Consider the following 20,980-nt stretch of genomic DNA (forward strand, 5'->3'; position numbering starts at 1 on the left):
ACATCACTGGCGTAGCCAAAGGGATGGAGAACAACATGAAAAAACCTAAATAATGTTCAGCTTGTAAGGCACTTAATGTCTCACTTTTTGATGTTCCAGTTTGTTCCAGTTCGTCTCATTGACGTGGCAGAAAAAGAAAAAGCTGTCCTCCTCATCATGAAGTACAAGAGCTTAAAAGAAGACTTATATGATGTCAGAGCGCCCATCTGTCCTGTACTGTCCCGGTCATGCTCAGACAGGCCTTTGTTCAGCTGTGTTGTTGACGCAGGTGTGGTGGTTTTGGTGCTACGGGGAGTCTTGCCGGAGGAGCAGCAGAAACAGCAGCTGTACATTCCTACAGCCTGAATCACCTGCTAACAGGCTCCCCCTGATAACAACATTACAGAAGCACCAAGGTCTCTCTCACACGCTCTCTCTCTCTCTTTCACCTTTTCTTTCACCCACACTGTCCCTCTCTCTCAACTAAATTCAAAGGGTCTTTATTTTGCATGGGAAAACATTTGTTTGTATTGCCAGAGACAGTGGAAAATAAGACCAACCCACGGCAGCAGACAGCCTACTGGTTTGAGCAGTGGGGCAGAAACCAAAAGGTTGCTGGTTCGAATCCCAAACTGACATGGTGAACAATCTGTTGACCTGTATACTTTAGCACAATTGGCAGACGATGTGCTCTGGATCAGGCCACCTGCCAAATGGTTAAGAGACTAGGCGTGGTGTTTGGCTGGAGCAAAAAGGATCAGTAGTCAGGCTACCTGACAATACAGCTGCCGACAGATCAGAGTAGGTGCAGCCAAATGCTGTTACAATGATGAGCGGTCCAATCAGCAGTCTACAGAAGGATGAGCAGTCCAATCAGCAGTTTACAGAAGGATGAGCGGTCCAATAAGCAGTTTACAGAAGGATGAGCGGTCCAATCAGCAGTTTACAGAAGGATGAGCGGTCCAATCAGCAGTTTACAGAAGGATGAGCGGTCCAATCAGCAGTCTACAGAAGGATGAGCGGTCCAATCAGCAGTCTACAGAAGGATGAGTGTTCCAATCCACAGGTTACACTAATTAATATATTTTTAAAACATTTTTATTTTTGTGTAGGCCCAACAAACCAATTGAGTGCTAACAGTAATTTGCATTTTTGGGAAGGAAAACAGTTTTACTCATTCTGAAAGTATTTGTAGATCATAGGTCATAAATCTGGAAACACTGGTCAGTTTCTTAAAAAAACATCTGTGGTGAAGCACCGGACAGAAATGGAGAGTCATACTTCTCCATCTCACACAGCAGATCATGTGAACTGACTCAATGTAACCCTACTTCCCTACAGCACTGGTCACAAGTAGTGTACTTAACAGAGAATAGGGTTTATAAGTAGTACACTTCAAGGGGAGTAGGGTTTATGAATAGAACACTATAAACAGAATAGGGTGCCATTTGAGATAAATCTCTAAGTGGTATAACATCTGCCCCATTCTTGTCTATAAAACAGATGAAAACGTGTATGAGGAGAAACTCCAACAATCTGGTGAAGAGATCTCAAATGACCTCATGGGAAATCATCATCATCATTATCATCATCATCATCATCATGCTGTAAACAGTTAAGATTTACAGTATTTGCCCGGGTCAGAACATTTAAAACCCATATGGATCCAGGCATTGGGCTCAACTGTAGATTTCTGTCATTTTGATTGAGGATCTGAGATACAAACACACAGTGTGGGACAAAGAGAGAGACATTCACAGTGTGAGACAGACAGATATACAGACACAGAGAGTGAGACAGACAGATATACAGACACAGAGTGAGACAGACAGACACGAAACAAAGTGTGTGTGTGAGGGAGAGAGAGAGAAGCTTCAGCCTTTCATCTTGGAAATGACAGACAACATAATTCTCTCGGTTAACATTCCCTCTTTTTCATGATATGATTATGTAGTTCACTAAAACAACACCCATGACTACCTATTCCCTATGTAGTCCAATGCTTTATAACACCCATGACACCCTATTCACTATGTAGTCGAATACTTTATAACAGCCCAGACACCCTATTCCCTATGTAGTTCACTACTTTATAACAGCCCAGACACCCTATTCCCTATGTAGTACAATGCTTTATAACAGCCCTGACACCCTATTCCCTATGTAGCACACCACTATAACAGCCTAGTTTGTATATGACCAGGACCCCATATTGCTGTTTGAAAGGAGTGCACTTTGGAGGGACCAGGAGGCATTTAGGAAGCAGATATGAAGTTTAAAACTATAATCAGAACCTCCCTCAGTCTCAGACCAGTCTGACAGAAACATGGTATTATGTTTTCCATTTTGTGGGGTGGAGGAAGATCAGGTTCAGGCCACAGATATTTGGATGTTTTCTCTGCCAGAAGATGACATCTCCCCCTGTTATAAAGATTAGCCTAAAGTACACTAGTAGGCCACGGTTTACTCCCACTATGATGACAGGAGAGGAGGGACGGGGGCTGGACAACGCTCTGATTGGACGGCCACGTCTACCAACCACTGTCTACTACAACTACCAGCTGTTGCTACAGGACCAGGCTTGTTCCAGAACAGTACAGTGTAGACTGTCTGTCCCGTCCATCCAACACACTCCAGGCACTGAGGAACGCAAACCTCCACACTGCATCTCAAATGGCATGCTATTCACCGCACTGCATCTCAAATGGCATGCTATTCACTGCACTGCATCTCAAATGGCATGCTATTCACTGCACTGCATCTCAAATGGCATGCTATTCACTGCACTGCATCTCAAATGGCATGCTATTCACTGCACTGCATCTCAAATGGCATGCTATTCACCGCACTGCATCTCAAATGGCATGCTATTCACTGCACTGCATCTCAAATGGCATGCTATTCACTGCACTGCATCTCAAATGGCATGCTATTCACTGCACTGCATCTCAAATGGCATGCTATTCACTGCACTGCATCAGACAAGGGCACTTGGGCTCCATGTAGGGGACAGACTGCCAGTAATGTCTCCCCTGCATCATGTCGTCAGGTGGCCTTCTGAAAGCTGCGTAATGACAAGCTGAGGGGGAATCCTCTGTTGTGGGGGGGAACACAAAGCACCAACAGCCCCATTGTGTTAACCTGGCTAGTAATTAGCACTGAGAAAATGACCCACCACCACCTTCTCTAACCCAGAACACTACTACCCCTGACACTAAAGCTCACAGCGTTTCATTCTAACTTCAAAAGTTGTCCCTTGTCAGGCAAGCTCCGGCTTCCCTGTGTTTTTCTGAGTAGAGTGAAGCAGGCTCGCCTGTCGGTCTCTCTCTCTGTCTGTTTAAAACATTTATCTGCTCCGAAGCCCAGCGCTCGCAGAGGACTGTTTGCTGTCCTGCCACCTACAGCTGGCTCAGAGGAAAGAACTTGGCCTTGGATACAGACCGACAGACAGCCTGCAAACCCCTGGTAATGTATAACAGGGTTGTCTCACTGCTCGTTCTATTTGTTGTGTCAACTGACGGTAGCTAGTCATTATATTGACTGTGTTTCAGTTTGATACAGTGTCAGTCAGTGGGATGTGTTTAGAGGGCAGTCTGATTACAGGAATGCATTATCAACCTTGATGCTGTTTTCTGTACATGAAGAACAGAGAATGTGTTCACCGCTGTCTTAGTGGAGGTGTCTTTCAATGGGCTCACTTGAATTTTATTAGAATTTAAGGGTTAATCTGAGGAGAATTTAGTTTCCTGTCTTCTTCAGATCGTTCTAAACAAAGGCATTCATAGTCACAAATCTTAGTCCTGCATCCTCTATTTATCTCTTGTAACTATACAGGAAATACCATACTCTTAAACTTTAAAAAAAGACCTAACTTTGGGTTTCATCCTCTTGTCACAGTAATGGTTTTATATGCTCACTCAGTCTCTCTCTTTCCTTCTAGTTCCTCCATGCAAGCCTAGACATCCAGAGAGTCATGTTAGTCACAATGTTTTCCACTCTTTCTTCTCCCCCCCCACTCCTCTTCTTCTTCTCTCCCCCTCCTCTTCTCCTTTCTCCTCCCATCGGTCTGTTCTGTCCTCCCACTCTGGATGAAGGGAGGGTTTTAACACTTCAATTCCAGGGCCAACATGTGACGGTCGATCTGCGGTACAAAATGTCCCCCTATCCCCTCCCCAGTGCCCTTCTCTAAATGCACTTGGTCAGAAGTGGACTACATAGGGAATAGGCTATTTAGGACTGTCATTTAAATGGGTACAGGCATACTCAATCACACTGTGATAACAGACAAAACATCCTTCTGCATGTCTACACACTTCCCTGCTACACACACACACACACACATTCTAGAAAAGTTGAGAAAAGCAATAAGATACTTCAGTAAGATACTTAGTGTTTCCAATGTAAACTATGGATCATGGGCGGGCCTAATTCTCATTTCTCAAGTTATTGGGTTACTTGTGTTTAGCTTTTCCCCCTAAAGTCTAGGCTCAAAAGCTCAACACGCTGCGTTTTTGGCAGAGCCCACTTCAGCGTGCTCAACACGCTGCGTTTTTGGCAGAGCCCACTTCAGTGAGCTTCACTGAAACAAGAGCTGACAAAATCAAACAAGCACACATTGAATGTCAGCTGGCCTCACACCATTTATCAGCAGACATAATTGACCATCATTCAGTCCAAATCCTAAATGTGCATCACATATTTAAAGGTGTGTCTTTCTAAACCCCTGATAGGTGAGAAGTGGGGAATTACAGCTGTGGTGTTGTGCAGAGAGGCAGCATTGTAGTTGTTTGCTGTCTGACTGGGACTTGTTATTACTGAGGTAGACCATGAGGAAACTACACATTACAACTGCATCCTAAATTACATTCTATTCTCTATAGTGCTTTCATTGTTACCAGGGCCCCTATGGGGAAACCCTACAGGCTCGTTCAGGAGTAGCGCACTATGTGGGGAATAGGGTGGTATTTGTGAGGCCGTGTGTGACAGCTTTCTATATCAAGGACAAGGGCTTTCCCCGTACCTTTGTCTCATTACTCCCAGAGTTCCTGACGGACAAGGCAGACTACCTCCCGCTAATATGGAGCCCTGGCTGTTACTGGCTCTGAGTCTCCTCTGCCTGGAGCCGTCTGGAGCAGAGACCCCGGACCACAGAGGGCTAGCTGCTCACGCCCCGGGGAAGACCAGGGGCCCAGCGGGTCCGGAGTTCAACCAGCCCCAGGGAGGACAGCCAGGCCGGGTTAAGCGGAGGAAGGCAGCAGGGCCCGGTAGGGGGAGAACCAGGGTGAACAGAGAGCGGTCTCAACCTCCTCTTGCCCTGACGAGACTGGGCAGCATTCCAGCCAGCGCTGGAGGCAACGATGGAATGTCTGTTTTCATAGAGTCCTACAGGGGTGTTGACGAGAGGCAGTCCAACTACAACGTACTACCAGGTCAGCCCTCCACCTTGGTTTCTCTAGCCCTCCACCTTGGTTTCTCTAGCCCTCCACCTTGGTTTCTCTAGCCCTCCACCTTGGTTTCTCTAGCCCTCCACCTTGGTTTCTCTAGCCCTCCACCTTGGTTTCTCTAGCCCTCCACCTTGGTTTCTCTAGCCCTCCACCTTGGTTTCTCTAGCCCTCTCCCTCCATCTCTCTTTCTCCACCTCTGTCTTCATCTCCCAAGCTCCCCCTCTCTGTCTTCATCTCCCAACCTCCCCCTCTCTGTCTTCCTCCATCTCTATCCCTCTCTCACGACATCCCTGACTCCATCTCCTTCTCTGCTGTTATATGTTACAGTTCTGGTACTGATGGTCTTTCTAACTTGTCTAAGTCCTCCCATTAACGAGGGAAACAGAGAAGAAGGACAGTGGGCCTGATTATAATATACAGCCACCTGCCAATGAACCATTTGAACTAGAAAGAAAAGAGAAAGGATTGAGGTGAAATGTGAACTCTGATGAAGACAGAGGGTAGACACGCACTGATGAAGAAGAAGAAGTACACTAAATAGGGTGTAGGGAGCCATTTGGCCCACGATCCAGGCGTAGAACAATGGGTGAGGTTATCAAGGCCATATGTGTAGAGAAGGAGAGCGATGGATCACAAGCTTCCAATCATCAGTCCTCCACCTGTTCTGTCTGTCTGGCTCAAAGACCGCGGATTGACCATTCCTGGAGTTAGTCTTCACACGGGATGCCATGCTCTGTATAATGTCCCTGTGGTAGTTAAAACAGAAATCCAAGATTTGTTTTCATGACTGTTTTAGTTCAATGTAGCCCGGCAGGTTCTAATCCACTGCGACATTAAAGGTGTGGTCGACACTACGAACCATGAGCAGGTAATATGGGGTTGTGAGGGGGTTATCCTGTGTTTATTATGTGGTGGAATACAACCACCAGCAACACATTAACCACCAGCCCCTGGCGGACTAGGCTGTTGGCAGACTGACCACTAATCCTCAGACAGAAAACTAATGTAGGAGGAGGGCAGAAATTATACAACTCATTTCTCTGTCTGTTTCTCAACGTAAGTATAGATGCTGGGAACAGACAATTGTAACAGCTGCTTGGGGAGAGCCACTGTCTGCTGATGGCAGTAATGCCCGAGACATCTGCGTAGCATCCACTAAAAATTCTGCTTCAGGAGCTTGAAATAATAAAATGAAATGATGAACAAATAATAATGAAATTAAGTGGAAGATTCGTGAAATGCTGCAAGAACAGTTTAAACCAACTCTCCCAGAGTTCTCAGTGGTGCTGCAGTGCTTTACTTTAAAAAGCCCTGATTAGTTTGACATTTTAAAGATACACCGATCAGCCATAACATTATGACCACCTTCCTAATATTGTGTAGGTTCCCCTTTTACCACCAAAACAGCCCTGACCCGTTGAGGCATGGACTCCACTAGACCTCTGAAGGTGTGCTGTTGTATCTGGCACCAAGACGTTAGCAGCAGATCCTTTAAGCCCTGAAAGTTCTGAGGTGGGACCTCCATGGATCGGACTTGTTTGTCCAGCACATCCCAGAGATGCTGGATTAGATTGAGATCAGGGGAATTTGGAGGCCAAGTCAACACCTTGAAATCGTTGTTGTGTTCCTCAAACCATTCCTGAACCCTTTTTGTTTTGTGGCAGGGCGCATTACCCTGCTGAAAGAGGCCAATGCCATCAGGGAATACCGTTGCCATGAAAGGATGCACATGGTCTGCAAGTAGGTGGTACGTGTGAAAGTAAAATCCACATGAATGGCAGGACCCAAGGTTTCCCAGCAGAACATTGCCCGAAGTATCACACTGCCTCCGCCGGCTTGCCTCCTTCCCATAGTGCATCCTGGTGCCATGTGTTCTCCAGGAAAGCGACACACACGCACCTGGCCATCCACGTGATGTACAAGAAAACGTGATTAATCAGACCAGGCCACCTTCTTCCATTGCTCTGTGGTCCAGTTCTGATGCTCACATGCCCATTGTAGGTGCTTTTGGCAGTAGACAGGGGTCAGCATGGGCACCCTGACTGGTCTGCGGCTACGCAGCCCAATACGCAACAAACTGCGATGCACTGTGTGTTCTGACACCTTTCTACCAGTACCAGCATTAAACTTTTCAGCAATTTGTTGGATCGGACCACACGGGCCAACCTTCGCTCCCCACGTGCATCAATGAGTCTTGGCCTCCCATGACCCTGTCGCCAGTTCACAGCTTTTCCTTCCTTGGACCACTTTTGATCGGTACTGACCACTGCACCACTGACCCATAAGTGCTGCAGTTTTAGAGATGCTCGGACCCAGTCGTCAAGCCATCACAATTTGGCCCTTGTCAAAGTCGCTGGCCCATTTTTCCTGCTTCTAACACATAAACTTTGAGGACAGAATGTTCACTTGCTGCCTAATATATGTTTTGGAAATTACTAAATGGGAAAGGCACAGAGACTGTAGATTATTTTCACAAGTAAAGCTTTATTCAAGATTTATAAACCTGGAGCAGTTAACAGCACTCTCAGCCGAGTCAGGTCAAGAGTTCCCCATTGAAGGTTAAGCTTATGCCTATATACATCCAATACAGCCCACTTTGTCCCATTCCCATGTACGGTTAGTCTACATGTCTCACCCATGAACTTTGGCTTACCAAGATAAAATGTCTACAACCTTTGAGGATTTTAGCCAAAGCTTATCGATCTGTTGTAGGCACAAGAACCGAAAAACATACCATGGCCTTACTCAATTACTGGATTATACTTAGAATAAGCAATATGATTTTATTGTACTATGGAATAACACAATTTCTACCACATATATCCCACCCACTAACAGGTGCCATTATAACAAGATTGTCAGTGTTATTCACTTCACCGGTCAGTGGACATAATGTTATAACTGATCGTGTATCAGTGTTATTCACTTCACCGGTCAGTGGACATAATGTTATAGCTGATCGGTGTATCAGTGTTATTCTCTTCACCGGTCAGTGGACATAATGTTATAGCTGATCGGTGTATCAGTGTTATTCACTTCACCGGTCAGTGGACATAATGTTATAGCTGATCGTGTATCAGTGTTATTCACTTCACCGGTCAGTGGTCATAATGTTATAGCTGATCGTGTATCAGTGTTATTCACTTCACCGGTCAGTGGTCATAATGTTATAGCTGATCGGAGAACATCACAGCTACTAGAAAATTACAGATTTTGCTTGCTACACTGTTCTTTTAAGTTACTACACTGTTCCTTAAATTTCCTACACTGTTCCTTTAAGTTACTACACTGTTCCTTTAAGGGTGGGAGTCCAATTAGATTGTTAGTGTTTCTATAGATGATAACCCAACCATGCATTGCATGTTACTGTTTATGTGGATGATAACCCAGCTGTTTTAGTGTTCCTGTGGATGATAACCCAGTTGTGTGTTGGTATTCCTGTGGATGATAACCCAGCTGTTTTAGTGTTTCATTGGATGGCAACCCAGCTGTGTTTTGTGTGTTGGTGTTCTTTTGGATGATAACCCAGCTGTGTGTTGGTATTCCTGTGGATGATAACCCAGCTGTGTGTTGGTGTTTCATTGGATGGCAACCCAGCTGTGTTTTGTGTGTTGGTGTTCTTTTGGATGATAACCCAGCTGTGTGTTGGTGTTTCTGTGGATGATAACCCAGCTGTGTTTTGTGTGTTGGTGTTCCCGTGGATGATAACCCAGCTGTGTGTTGGTGTTCCCAGGGATGATAACCCAGCTGTGTGTTGGTGTTCCCGTGGATGATAACCAGGCCATGCGTTGTTTTTCCCAGATAAGAAGGGCCAGTGTGTGTACCAGGGCCTCACCATGTTTGAGCAGGCGGTGTGGTCCCCCAAGCCCTGTGTGACCTGCCTGTGTAGTAGGGGAAGGGTGGTCTGTGATGAGGTCACGTGCCCTGCACTGCCATGTCACTTCCCTTACACCCCCCCTGGGCAGTGCTGCCCCATCTGCACGGACAGAGGTAGGTCTGGTTTCTGTTTTGGCGTGTCACTGTGTATCTCCACTGATCTTAACTATTCTAGTAAGGTCTTCATTGATCTGATCACAGGACTATTCGAACTTAATTATTGCTGGATATACACTCACCTAAAGGATTATTAGGAACACCTGTTCAATTTCTCGTTAATGCAATTATCTAATCAACCAATCACATGGCAGTTGCTTCAATGCATTTAGGGGTGTGGTCCTGGTCAAGACAATCTCCTGAACTCCAAACTGAATGTCAGAATGGGAAAGAAAGGTGATTAAGCAATTTTGAGCGTGGCATGGTTGTTGGTGCCAGACGGGCCGGACTGAGTATTTCACAATCTGCTCAGTTACTGGGATTTCCACGCACAACCATTTCTAGGGTTTACAAAGAATAGTGTGAAAAGGGAAAAACATCCAGTATGCGGCAGTCCTGTGGGCGAAAATGCCTTGTTGATGCTAGAGGTCAGAGGAGAATGGGCCGACTGATTCAAGCTAATAGAAGAGCAACTTTGACTGAAATAACCCCTCTTTACAACCGAGGTATGCAGCAAAGCATTTGTGAAGCCACAACACGCACAACCTTGAGGCAGATGGGCTACAACAGCAGAAGACCCCACCGGGTACCACTCATCTCCACTACAAATAGGAAAAAGAGGCTACAATTTGCATGAGCTCACCAAAATTGGACAGTTGAAGACTGGAAGAATGTTGCCTAGTCTGATGAGTCTCGATTTCTGTTGAGACATTCAGATGGTAGAGTCAGAATTTGGCGTAAACAGAATGGAACATGGATCCATCATGCCTTGTTACCACTGTGCAGGCTGGTGGTGGTGGTGTAATGGTGTGGGGGATGTTTTCTTGGCACACTTTAGGCCCCTTAGTGCCAATTGGGCATTGTTTAAATGCCACGGCCTACCTGAGCATTGTTTCTGACCATGTCCATCCCTTTATGACCACCATGTAGAATTAAGGCTCTACCATCTTTATTAAGGCAGTTCTGAAGGCGAAAGGGGGTCAAACACAGTATTAGTATGGTGTTCCTAATAATCCTTTAGGTGAGTGTATAATAACCACTCTTAAATATCGAGGGACTATTTTAACAGGTCTTAAAGATGCAGTCTGTGATTTTTGGGCACTGTAAATGTGTCAGTGTCCTGCCAAAAAAGGGTCCCTGAAAATGGTGTGCTATGTCATGTCATGTATGTGTACCCTGTGTCACCAAAACCACTCTCTTTCATGGCAGACTGAGGTATGATAGTGATAATGTATTCTACTTATCCTACAAACAACATATTACACACCCAGACCAAAAAATCGCAAAAATCCCTGACTGCATCCTTAAGTGTCATGGGCCTATTTTAACTGGCTTGATTCACACCCACAATTCCTGGGTGGCCACCCAAGGGTCAAGATGCTGTCTCCAGTGGACTCGTTATGCTGCAGCGTGGGTTCAAATCTGACCCAGTGCTCTCCCAGCAAAATGTCCGCCATTTTCCTGTGAAATGAAAAACCTGCTAGCTCACATTATCTAGCTGATTGAAAGTTTAGTATCAAAGCAATTAGGCTTAAGCATTACGGTATCCTTTCCATTCCCTGTGGTGGGAGGAAGCCCAGTGGCTGGACAGTGGAAACCTTTTGCACTTCCTGTAAGTCGCCCTGGATAAGAGCGTCTGCTAAATGACTAAAATGTAAAATAAGCGAAATGGAAGTGGGCCAACATTTTGGAGATTTCCCAAAACAAACAAACAGGGAAAAGGGCGCCACCTACTGTTCTGGAGCTACATGAACTCAGTGCATGATTCATCACCATCACTCAGTGTAATAGAGGGGTTTAACTATGAATTGTTAATTGGTGGAGGCATAACATGAATACTAACTGGGCCACCCCCTCCCCCTCCCCCTCCCCGCTCTTCCTCCTTACTCTGTGGGTCTGATTGGCTGGGCCAGTAGCCCGTGGTGATGTCCCTGACTTCTCTGGCGATTCCCCAGTACCCAACGACCCCAGCGCACCAGACCCTATGAACCCTGACCCCATTCTCGACCCTGTCGTGCCCCGCACCCAGACCGAGATAGAGCACCTCCTGAAGAGAGAGGAGCAGCTGCATCGGCAGGAGGAGGAGCGACTTCTCAAGAAGGACGAAGAAAAAAAGAGGAGGAGAAAGCAGAAGAAGGAGGAGGCAGAGAAAAAGAGGAGGCTACAGGAAGAGAAGATGCGTGAGGAGGAACGGCTGCGTGTGGAAGAGGAGGAAGGGAGGAGGCAGGCGGAGGCAAACAGGCTGAGGGAGGAGGCGGAGAAGGAACGGCTGCGTGTGGAAGAGGAGGAAGGGAGGAGGCAGGCGGAGGCAAACAGGCTGAGGGAGGAGGCGCAGGCGGCCATGAGGGACCATGAGAGAAGGCAGGCAGAGGAGAGGAGGAGACACGAAGAGGAGCTGAAGGAGAAAATTAGGGAGCTAGCAGAGCTGGAAGAAGAGCAGAGGGAGGAGGAGGTGGAATGGCTGTTAAGAGGAGATGTTTTCCAGATGTTTCCAGAGGGTCCCACCGAGGAGGGCATCCTTCCTCCTGCTCCTCCCCTGGCACCTCCCACTGAGCGACGGACAGAGGTGATACAGCAACCGGGGATGGGCCTCCCACCAGGCTGTGGCATGTCTGACGTCACTGTGACATGTGAAAACGCCAGGCTGACCAACTTCCCGCCTCTAAACATCCCTGAGCTCAAATCTCTGAGTCTGGAGGGTAAGTAAGGACAGTTTGTGTGTGAATAGATTTGCTACGATTCCGTTAGGGACTGAAAAATCCTGCAAGAATATGAGGGTGTTATCGGTTCATGTCTGAGGGTTTTCAGGCTGTTCGTTGCTACAGGTCCTTTCATCTCTGTAACCAGATTACAAAAACAACCACTATAGCCTCAACCACAACAACATTTCAGAGACTTTTACTGAGAAGGTAGCAATGTTTCTGTAGTGATTTGTTTGTTTGGCCATTGTAATGGTGGGGAAGGAGCCTGATGAGAACAGATTCCAATGTTTGTTGGGTTACACCTTGCAATTATGGCGGCTTTCCCTGACAAGCTATGAGTCGGGCGTTTGCGCCTTGGGTCTTGACACACGGGACACGTAGTCACACAGCCACAACTACAGGACTCGAAGTACAACAGAGCTTTTCTAAAACTTTAGTTCAGTGTTTCGTTCTTTAGTTCAGCAGTCAGGTTTTAAGATAGAGCACTTTAAGGATAGAGAAAAAACATCTCAAAGGTAATGTACATCCCTTCACTAGGGATTCCAGTGTTGAGCCAGGGTCTGTAGCCTGGTCTTAGATCAGTTTAATAACACTATGTTAAGTTAAATCAGGGTTCTGCAGAATCACTATCTGGCACAAGACTAGACAGTCTCGACATCATGACTAAAATCTAGCAACGTTCCCAGTAGGAAGATATTCATGTTCTGATTCATTAACATCTGTGATTTACCACCAGGTAATGACATCACAACCCTCCCCATGGGGGCGTTCAATGGGATCCCAAACCTGGAGTGGATCAACCTGGGCAAGAATAAACTGACAACGGCTGGCCTCGACCCACAAGCCTTCAGAGTAAGAATGTCTCCTTCGAAATGGGAGCTGGGTTTTTCTGATAGCATCACTACATACAAAGTCCTCCATCAAAACACAGTACCAAAAAGAGCTTAAAGAAAGCATATCTTCTTAAAAAGAAAAGTCTTATTCTCACTCCACAAGCATTTCTGTCTTTCAAAATATGAGTGCCTCAATCACGGTAAGAACTTGTGTCTTCAAAGTAAGTCACCCCTTCGAAGTAAGAGTAAATTTTTATTATGGCATTGCCTCAGCCTTCACAGGGTTAACCTCTTCCCTTCATGTTTCTCTGCTGGCCTCAGAATAAGTCTGTTTTCAATTAGCTTTTCCAGTCAATTGAACATTACCAACGTGGGAACCATCTGAGCAACTCTACATCAGTTAAAATATGTGAACAAGAAGAAGCGTTTCAACATGGTGAAAAAAATACATTTCACTCACTCTTAGCCAAAATGATGTGTTAAAACATCTAAGTTAATGTTGAAATACATCTGATTCATTAATTAAAACATACTTTGGTCTATCACGTTAGGGACCTGACTAGACAGTACTGCAGAGAGGGGCAGAACAGAGGATTAGCCAGAGGTTATGGTTTCTAAACTGGAAATAGGAGTAACTGAATCATACAGCAGCAATATCCAGAACACACATGTTCCTGTATAGGCAGTTGTATGTGATGGAAGTCATTTGAAAGAGGCCCAACAGATACCGTTTTAAATCCACATTAAAGAAATGTAACCTGTAGCCCAACGCAGAGATGTGAGATGTGTGCGTAACACACCATGAAGTCTAACACACCATGAAGTCTAATCTCATAAAGCCACGTGTTGGTTCTACCCCATCCACTCTGCTCTGTTTCTGATGCAAACCTACACAGCACTTCAAACAAAAACAACCTTCCATGGCCTATAGTCAGGAGTAACAGGATACACTGGGCTACTCTTTTCTGTTTCCATCTCCTAATAGTCCACCTAATATGATACTGTATTTACAAAGAGGTCAGACAGCCTGGACATTTGTGAGATAACGAACAGGTCAGACTTTCTGGACGTTTCTGTAGCAACATAGAGCTCAGACAGTCTGGATGTTTGTGAAATAACAAAGAGGTGAGACAGTCAGGGCGTGAGTATTGGTTGGTTGGGACGTTTCGGTAGTTAATGTTGTCAGTACTGGTTGGTCAGGACATTTCTTTAGTTAATGTTGGTTGGTCAGGATTTTCTGTAGTTAATGTTGGTTGGTCAGGACCTTTCTATAATTAATGTTGTCAGTTCTGGTTGGTCAGGACATTTCTGTAGTTAATGTTGGTTGGTCAGGACGTTTCTGTAGATAATGTTGGTTGGTCAGGACATTTCTGTATTTAATGTTTGTTGGCCGGGATGTTTATGTGGTTAATGCTGTCAATATTGGTTGGTCAGGATGTTTCTGTAGTTAATGTTGGTTGGTCAGGACGTTTCTGTAGTTAATGTTGGTTGGTCAGGACGTTCCTGTAGTTCATGTTGTCAGTATTGGTTTGTCAGGACGTTTCTGTATTTAATGTTGGTTGGACAGGACCTTTCTGTAATTAATGTTGTCAGTCGTGGTTGGTCAGGACATTTCTGTAGATAATGTTGGTTGGTCAGGACATTTCTGTAGATAATGTTGGTTGGTCAGGACGTTTCTGTAGATAATGTTGGTTGGTCAGGACCTTTCTGTAGTTAATGTTGTCAGAAGTGGTTGGTCAGGACATTTCTGTATTTAATGTTTGTTGGCCGGGATGTTTATGTGGTTAATGCTGTCAATATTGGTTGGTCAGGATGTTTCTGTAGTTAATTTTGGTTGGTCAGGATGTTTCTGTAGTTAATGTTGGTTGGTCAGGAAGTTTCTGTAGTTAATGTTGCTTGGTCAGGACGTTTCTGTCATTAATGTTGGTAGGCCGGGACGTTTCTGTGGTTAATGTTGTCAATATTGGTTGGTCAGGACATTTCTGTAGTTCATGTTGGTTGGTCAGGGTGTTAATGTTGGTTGGTGAGGACGTTTCTGTAGTTGATGTTGGTTGGTCAGGACGTTTCTGTAGTTGATGTTGGTTGATCAGGGTGTTAATGCTAACTGGTCAGGATGTTTCTGTGGTAATGAACAGCGGTAATGTTGTTAATATTTTTTGGTAAGGGTCTAAAGTTCCTGAGCCGTCTCTACCTGGATAACAACTTCCTGGAGTTGGTCCCGACAGACCTCCCCCCTACACTACAGGAACTCAAGATCAATGAGAACCATCTGAGAGGCATAGACGAAAACAGCTTTGAAGGTAATAAAATGATAACCATCTTAGTTACTGGACCATGTACTTTTTAAATGTAAATATGGTATTTGTTAATGGTGTCTGAAATGACAAATCTGAACATCTTTCTTTCTGGGCCAAATAAGGTCTTAAAAGGAGTAAAACTGAAATGCTTCAATCAAAAATACTTTTCCATGCCACAAAGTGGAAGTAGCTGACAGCCATACAGAGATAAGGAAGACCATTGCACTTTCATGCAGCAGGAAAACACATTTGCCATGTAATTTCTGGCAGGTCTGAGTGACCTGCTGACCCTGGAGTTGGAGGGGAATGTCCTGAGTGAAGGGAACTTAGATCCTCGAGCTTTCAGCCCCCTCTCTCAGCTGTCATACCTCCGTCTGGGCAGGAACCACTTCAGGACGGTTCCCCAGGGCTTGCCGCCATCTCTACTGGTGAGCTTGATTCATTCTATCAGTTTGTTTCTGTAGATGGAAAATCCTCGGACATATGTCTAGTGCACATCTCTGAGTTCCGCAGGGTTTTCATTTTGGTTCATTGATATTCACATCTCTCAGGGTGATGTCAATCATAAAACAGAGTGGCAGTTTTAACCGCTGATATTCTGAAGCTCAACTACAGAGTTTGTCTTGAGTGTGTTATACACAACTCCCTCCAAGGCAAAAGTGCCATGTCTGTGCCCAGGAAGGAGTGACTCTGGCAGACACGTCCTTAAAACTACCACTGTGGTCCACCTGTGGGAAACCATTTAAGCAAACACACCAATTATGGCTGACCGCAACATTCGGACGCCTGCTTCATCCAACAGAACGAGTCCAGTGACTTCAACTGCCGTTGTGCTGTTTATCATTTGACTTAATTACTTCTAGCACTGTAAAAAAATCTTTACTTTAAATATCGTTTTTTTTTTAGGAGGTGTATCTGGAGAACAACCTGATAGAGGAAATATCAGACTCGGTCTTCAACCAAACCACAAACCTGAACATGATTTCACTCAGGCACAACCGACTGGATGAGTCTAGGATTGCACCCCTAGCATGGATTAACCTCAAGTAAGACCACCCAATAGGATTCCTCTGATTTCCAATGCTCATCTAATGGAAAGTACCTAGCAAGGTTACCTATTACGAGGAATATATTTCTTATTCCCTTTACTTGCCATTATCATCTGTGGTGTTTGTCTCTGTATCATCTGTCTAACCATCTCTCCCGTCTTTCTTCAACTCTCTCTCCTGTCCTTCTCCTTCCTCCCTTGTCAGGTACCTTGAGTCCATCGATTTATCATACAACCGTCTTTACCTGGTCCCATCCTACCTGCCCAGAGCCCTGGTGCACCTGGTCTTGGTCGGGAACCAGATAGAGAGGATCCCCGGGTTTGTGTTCGCCCACATGGAGCCGGGCCTGGAGTACCTGTACCTGTCCTTCAACAGGCTAGACGGGGAGGGAGTCGAGCCGGAGTCCTTCTTTGGCACCTATACTTCCATGACGGAGCTGTGTTTGGACAACAATCAGCTGGTTACGGTTCCGGCCGGTATCAACGAGATGAGCTCTCTGCACTTCCTGCGCCTTAACAACAACCGGATCAGGTACTGCACATGCTGTCTGAGTTACTTATCCCCTACATCGAGCACTACTTTAGACCAGGGGTGAGGGGAGTAGGCCACCAGTTGGAACATGACAGGCTGTACTGGTTGTTATTGATGACCGCATCCGATCAAGTTGGTCCACTTGAAAGGTTTTGACTGCTTGTTTCCTTGGTGACCAGGACAGTCCTGAGTACAAGTTACCACTTCACAACATATAATCAGAAATGTCTCCACAGGACATTTGCAGAGGACGCCATCTGCGACCCCCATAACAATGAGGACTCCCACATCGTGACACTGCGGCTGGAAAACAACTACATCGACACCAGGAAGATTGTGCCCAACGCCTTCTCCTGTGTACGCTCCTACTCCAGCGTCGTCCTGAAACCTCAGTGGGCAAAGTAATAGGCTCCGTCTGACGCCGTTATAAAGACAATGACCCCAAGTCACAAGTTGTGTTGATGCACAGCATTGGACCTTGTCACATGTGGCTGAATTCCAAATAGACCTCTTAGCCAGAAAACCCTCTGCTTTCCTATAAATCTGAAAAGTTTGGTGATAGGTAGAAAGAGTATGACACCAATTCCATTGAACCAATCAGGTGAAAAGATGCCATTACCACTATGCTACAATCTATTCATACACATATTTACAATGATATTGATTCTATAGAATCAATCAGATGCAGCATAGAATTTTATTTTGTTCATTATTTATGTTCTGCATTTTTGACCCAAAGGAAGAAAATTAAGCCTTGCTTAATTCTGAGATGAGGGCTGAAATCCTTCTAATCTGGGAAAACTTCACCATTAGGGTAGGGTTTAGAGTTGCCCTAAGAAAACAACTGCCGATTTAAAATCAATCAAATCATAATTTTTTCGGGGTAGCGCTTCCTCCAGCAAAAGATGAATGCCAAAAAACTTGAAAAAAATGTGCCTTTCAGATGTCCTGCGCAGGAGAAGATAGAGAAATGAGGCAATGACGGGCACATGGAAGAGCTGGGATGTCAATGTGGAATTCAGCCTTGGTTATGATTGCAGACGTCCAAAACCCAAAGAATCTGTCAACTATGAAAAACAGACACTATTTCAACAAGACATCATTAGATCACGATCACCAGCCACCATTAGAAACTCCCTCATTATGAGTGATGCTTACTCAATGACTTGCTTATCTCGGGTCAGTTATGGCATTTCTTCCACTAAATAAGGTTAGGATTGGTGTAGGGGAAACTGATCCTAGATCTGTAACTAGGAGACACTTAATGCAGGACACGCATAACCTTCTACACATGTTGATGTAAATTACTGAGGGTTAATATTACTGCCATAAAAATTTTAAAGTACCTTCAATTTCGTACACGGTTTCCGTTATTCAAAAACAGATTACAGTTATTACTGGATGGAAACATTCTTGGGAAGTGAGGCCTAGATTGGACTGTCTTAAACCTCAATTTCAATACTGAAGCATTGGAGTCAGACCTCAGAGAAGAAAACAGTAGTCAGTTTTGGTATCTGTGGTATGTCTGGCTGTATCCCAAATGGGCCCCTAGTTCACTGCTTTTGACCAGAGCCCAAGGACACAGGGGTCCATGTGGAATGCATCTCTGGGATGTCCAGGGGAGGCCCTTCATCCTCTTTGACAGTTGCCATTCAGATGCTGCTTCATATTTTGGTCTTCACCACTCGACTGATGATGGGGAAAAAAGGTACAACCTTAAATGCTCCGCCTCCTTGACCATGACACCCAAGTACCTTGACCAGTAGTATCGCCGTGGTCAGAGGCTCCAAGCCCTTTTAATAGATTTGCTTTTTTTGTCAAGAAGCAGGTCAGGTTTCACAAAATAGGAAAATATTCCACTGATGTATGTTGGGGTAATAAGTAGCTTGCATCAGTATTTTCACGTTGTTACTTTCTTCAACAGATGTATTTCACCAGTCATCATTCATTCTATTTAGAAAACCATACATTTTAAACTATACATGGACATCATACTGTGGAATGGAAACTTGGACTAAAGTTATGAGTTTGATAGGTGTCTACAACACCACTTGTACTTGGCTGGCTAAGAAAGTGGGTATAGGAATATATGAAAACAATTATGTAAGAAATGTATTATCTATAAGTTTATAAAAAGTGCAAGTAACTGTTGTTTCTGAACCTGTACAAAAAGATGATGTACCACTCAAATAAACAAGCACAAGTCTCAAGTCTTTGGTTGTTGTGGTCTTATTATGTTGACAAGCAGGAAGACTGGGTACAGTTCGGATGCTAGTATTAGTTAAACAGTTTGCATTCACACCTCCAATTTAACTCATATTGGAGAAAGAGTGATTTGTGTGTGTGATTTGTTATATTGGGCCATCCTGGTCAATGCATGTGGTTGGAATTTTGCTTAAATCTGTGTCCAAACAAAAAAAGACAACTTTACAGGTAAAATGCTTTTTCTACTTCTTTCACTTTTGATCAGATAGTAGCTCAGATAATTGTTTTTCGATGTAGTGAGGAGTGAGAAGTGTGAAGCTTTTGAGATTGCAGTTCATTCCAGTCATTGACTACAGAGAACTGAAAAGAATGATGGCCAAAAGAGGTATTGACTAGGAGTGCCCAGGGTAAAGTATCTGTTGAGGTGCAGATTTCTATTACGTAGGCAGACATTGAGTAGTAAGTAGAGGAGAAGTGGGGATTTGTCTAGAAGGGACTTGTAGATGAGTTTGTACCAGTGAGTTTGGCATTGTAAATGTCACATTGGTGAGTGTTGTAGGGGTCAGAGTGTAAATGTCACAATGGTGACTATTGTAGGGGGCACTGGTGACAAAGATGGGATGTGATAAACTACAGCACGGGTGAAGTAGGCTTTGTTCTGCGAAACAGAAAATATAGAATTTCAGACTGGAGGATCCGGGTCATCCATAAGAATTCTAACAAGCTTCATTTATTAGAGTTCCTAATACTTTCACATGCAAAATCACAGCGCCAAAACAAAATATAAATGTAAATGATGTGAGGTTGAAGCCCATAAGGGTAGGGCTCTCAAAGTCGACATATTGGGAAGTTGAACTGCCCACAGTGCTAACAAATCTGATCACAACGGGAAAACACAGTGCTAACAAATCTGATCACAACGGGAAAACACAGCGCTAACAAATCTGATCACAACGGGAAAACACAGCGCTGACAAATCTGATCACAATGGGAAAACACAGCGGTAACAAATCTGATCACAACGGGAAAACACAGCGCTAACAAATCTGATCACAACGGGAAAACACAGCGCTAACAAATCTGATCACAATGGGAAAACACAGCGCTAACAAATCTGATCACAACGGGAAAACACAGCGCTAACAAATCTGATCACAAGCATCTCCCTGTCATCTGTTCCAATGAGGCAGAGGGGGTATGAAAAGGCAATTCACATGAGCTGCCGGGATCAAATGGATTCAGACCCTCACCTAAAGGATTATTAGGAACACCTGTTCAATTTCTCATTAATGCAATTATCTAATCAACCAATCACATGGCAGTTGCTTCAATGCATTTAGGGGTGTGGTCCTGGTCAAGACAATCTCCTGAACTCCAAACTGAATGTCAGAATGGGAAAGGTGATTTAAGCAATTTTGAGCGTGGCATGGTTGTTGGTGCCAGACGGGCCGGTCTGAGTATTTCACATCTGCTCAGTTGCAGGGATTTTCACGCACAACCATTTCTAGGGTTTACAAAGAATGGTGTGAAAAGGGAAATACATCCAGTATGCGGCAGTCCTGTGGGCGAAAATGCCTTGTTGATGCTAGAGGTCAGAGGAGAATGGGCCGACTGATTCAAGCTGATAGAAGAGCAACTTTGACTGAAATAACCACTCGTTACAACCGAGGTATGCAGCAAAGCATTTGTGAAGCCACAACACGCACAACCTTGAGGCGGATGGGCTACAACAGCAGAAGACCCCACCGGGTACCACTCATCTTCACTACAAATAGGAAAAAGAGGCTACAATTTGCACAAGCTCACCAAAATTGGACAGTTGAAGACTGGAAGAATGTTGCCAGTCTGATGAGTCTCGAAATCTGTTGAGACATTCAGATGGTAGAGTCAGAATTTGGCGTAAACAGA

At 44.8% G+C, this 20,980-nt stretch overlaps 2 protein-coding genes across 6 annotated transcripts in view; one reads left to right on the top strand and one right to left on the bottom strand.

Moving 5' to 3' along the window:
• Nucleotides 1–20,980, bottom strand: part of cenpp (centromere protein P) — an 80,641-nt gene that overhangs the window by 4,409 nt on the left and 55,252 nt on the right. The window lies entirely within an intron of this gene.
• On the top strand, nucleotides 2,815–19,077 carry ecm2 (extracellular matrix protein 2, female organ and adipocyte specific). 5 transcript variants are annotated; one of them, XM_020053551.2, is made up of 11 exons: nucleotides 2,815–3,444; nucleotides 4,074–4,125; nucleotides 5,020–5,408; nucleotides 9,225–9,413; nucleotides 11,369–12,154; nucleotides 12,894–13,009; nucleotides 15,155–15,290; nucleotides 15,558–15,715; nucleotides 16,194–16,333; nucleotides 16,541–16,867; nucleotides 17,104–19,077. In XM_020053551.2, the coding sequence occupies exons 3-11, from the start codon at nucleotides 5,057–5,059 to the stop codon at nucleotides 17,270–17,272; spliced, it is 2,373 nt and encodes a 790-aa protein (XP_019909110.2). In that variant the 5' UTR covers nucleotides 2,815–3,444; nucleotides 4,074–4,125; nucleotides 5,020–5,056; the 3' UTR covers nucleotides 17,273–19,077. The 5 variants fall into 5 exon arrangements, with proteins under 5 accessions (XP_019909110.2, XP_034152043.1, XP_010873315.2 ...); XM_034296152.1 differs by having other exon boundaries at nucleotides 2,815–4,798; XM_010875013.4 differs by lacking the exon at nucleotides 4,074–4,125.

Source organism: Esox lucius, chromosome 2 (genome assembly GCF_011004845.1).
Source record: "Esox lucius isolate fEsoLuc1 chromosome 2, fEsoLuc1.pri, whole genome shotgun sequence".
Lineage (NCBI taxonomy): Eukaryota > Metazoa > Chordata > Actinopteri > Esociformes > Esocidae > Esox > Esox lucius.

Excerpts from the sequence above, each read along its gene's own strand:
- ecm2 (XM_034296152.1), top strand. The coding sequence starts at position 5,057 with ATGGAGCCCTGGCTGTTACTGGCTCTGAGTCTCCTCTGCCTGGAGCCG. Across the intron at positions 9,414-11,368 it reads CCCCATCTGCACGGACAGAG|TAGCCCGTGGTGATGTCCCT; the intron begins GTAGGTCTGGTT and ends TGGCTGGGCCAG. Across the intron at positions 13,010-15,154 it reads TCGACCCACAAGCCTTCAGA|GGTCTAAAGTTCCTGAGCCG; the intron begins GTAAGAATGTCT and ends TTTTTTGGTAAG.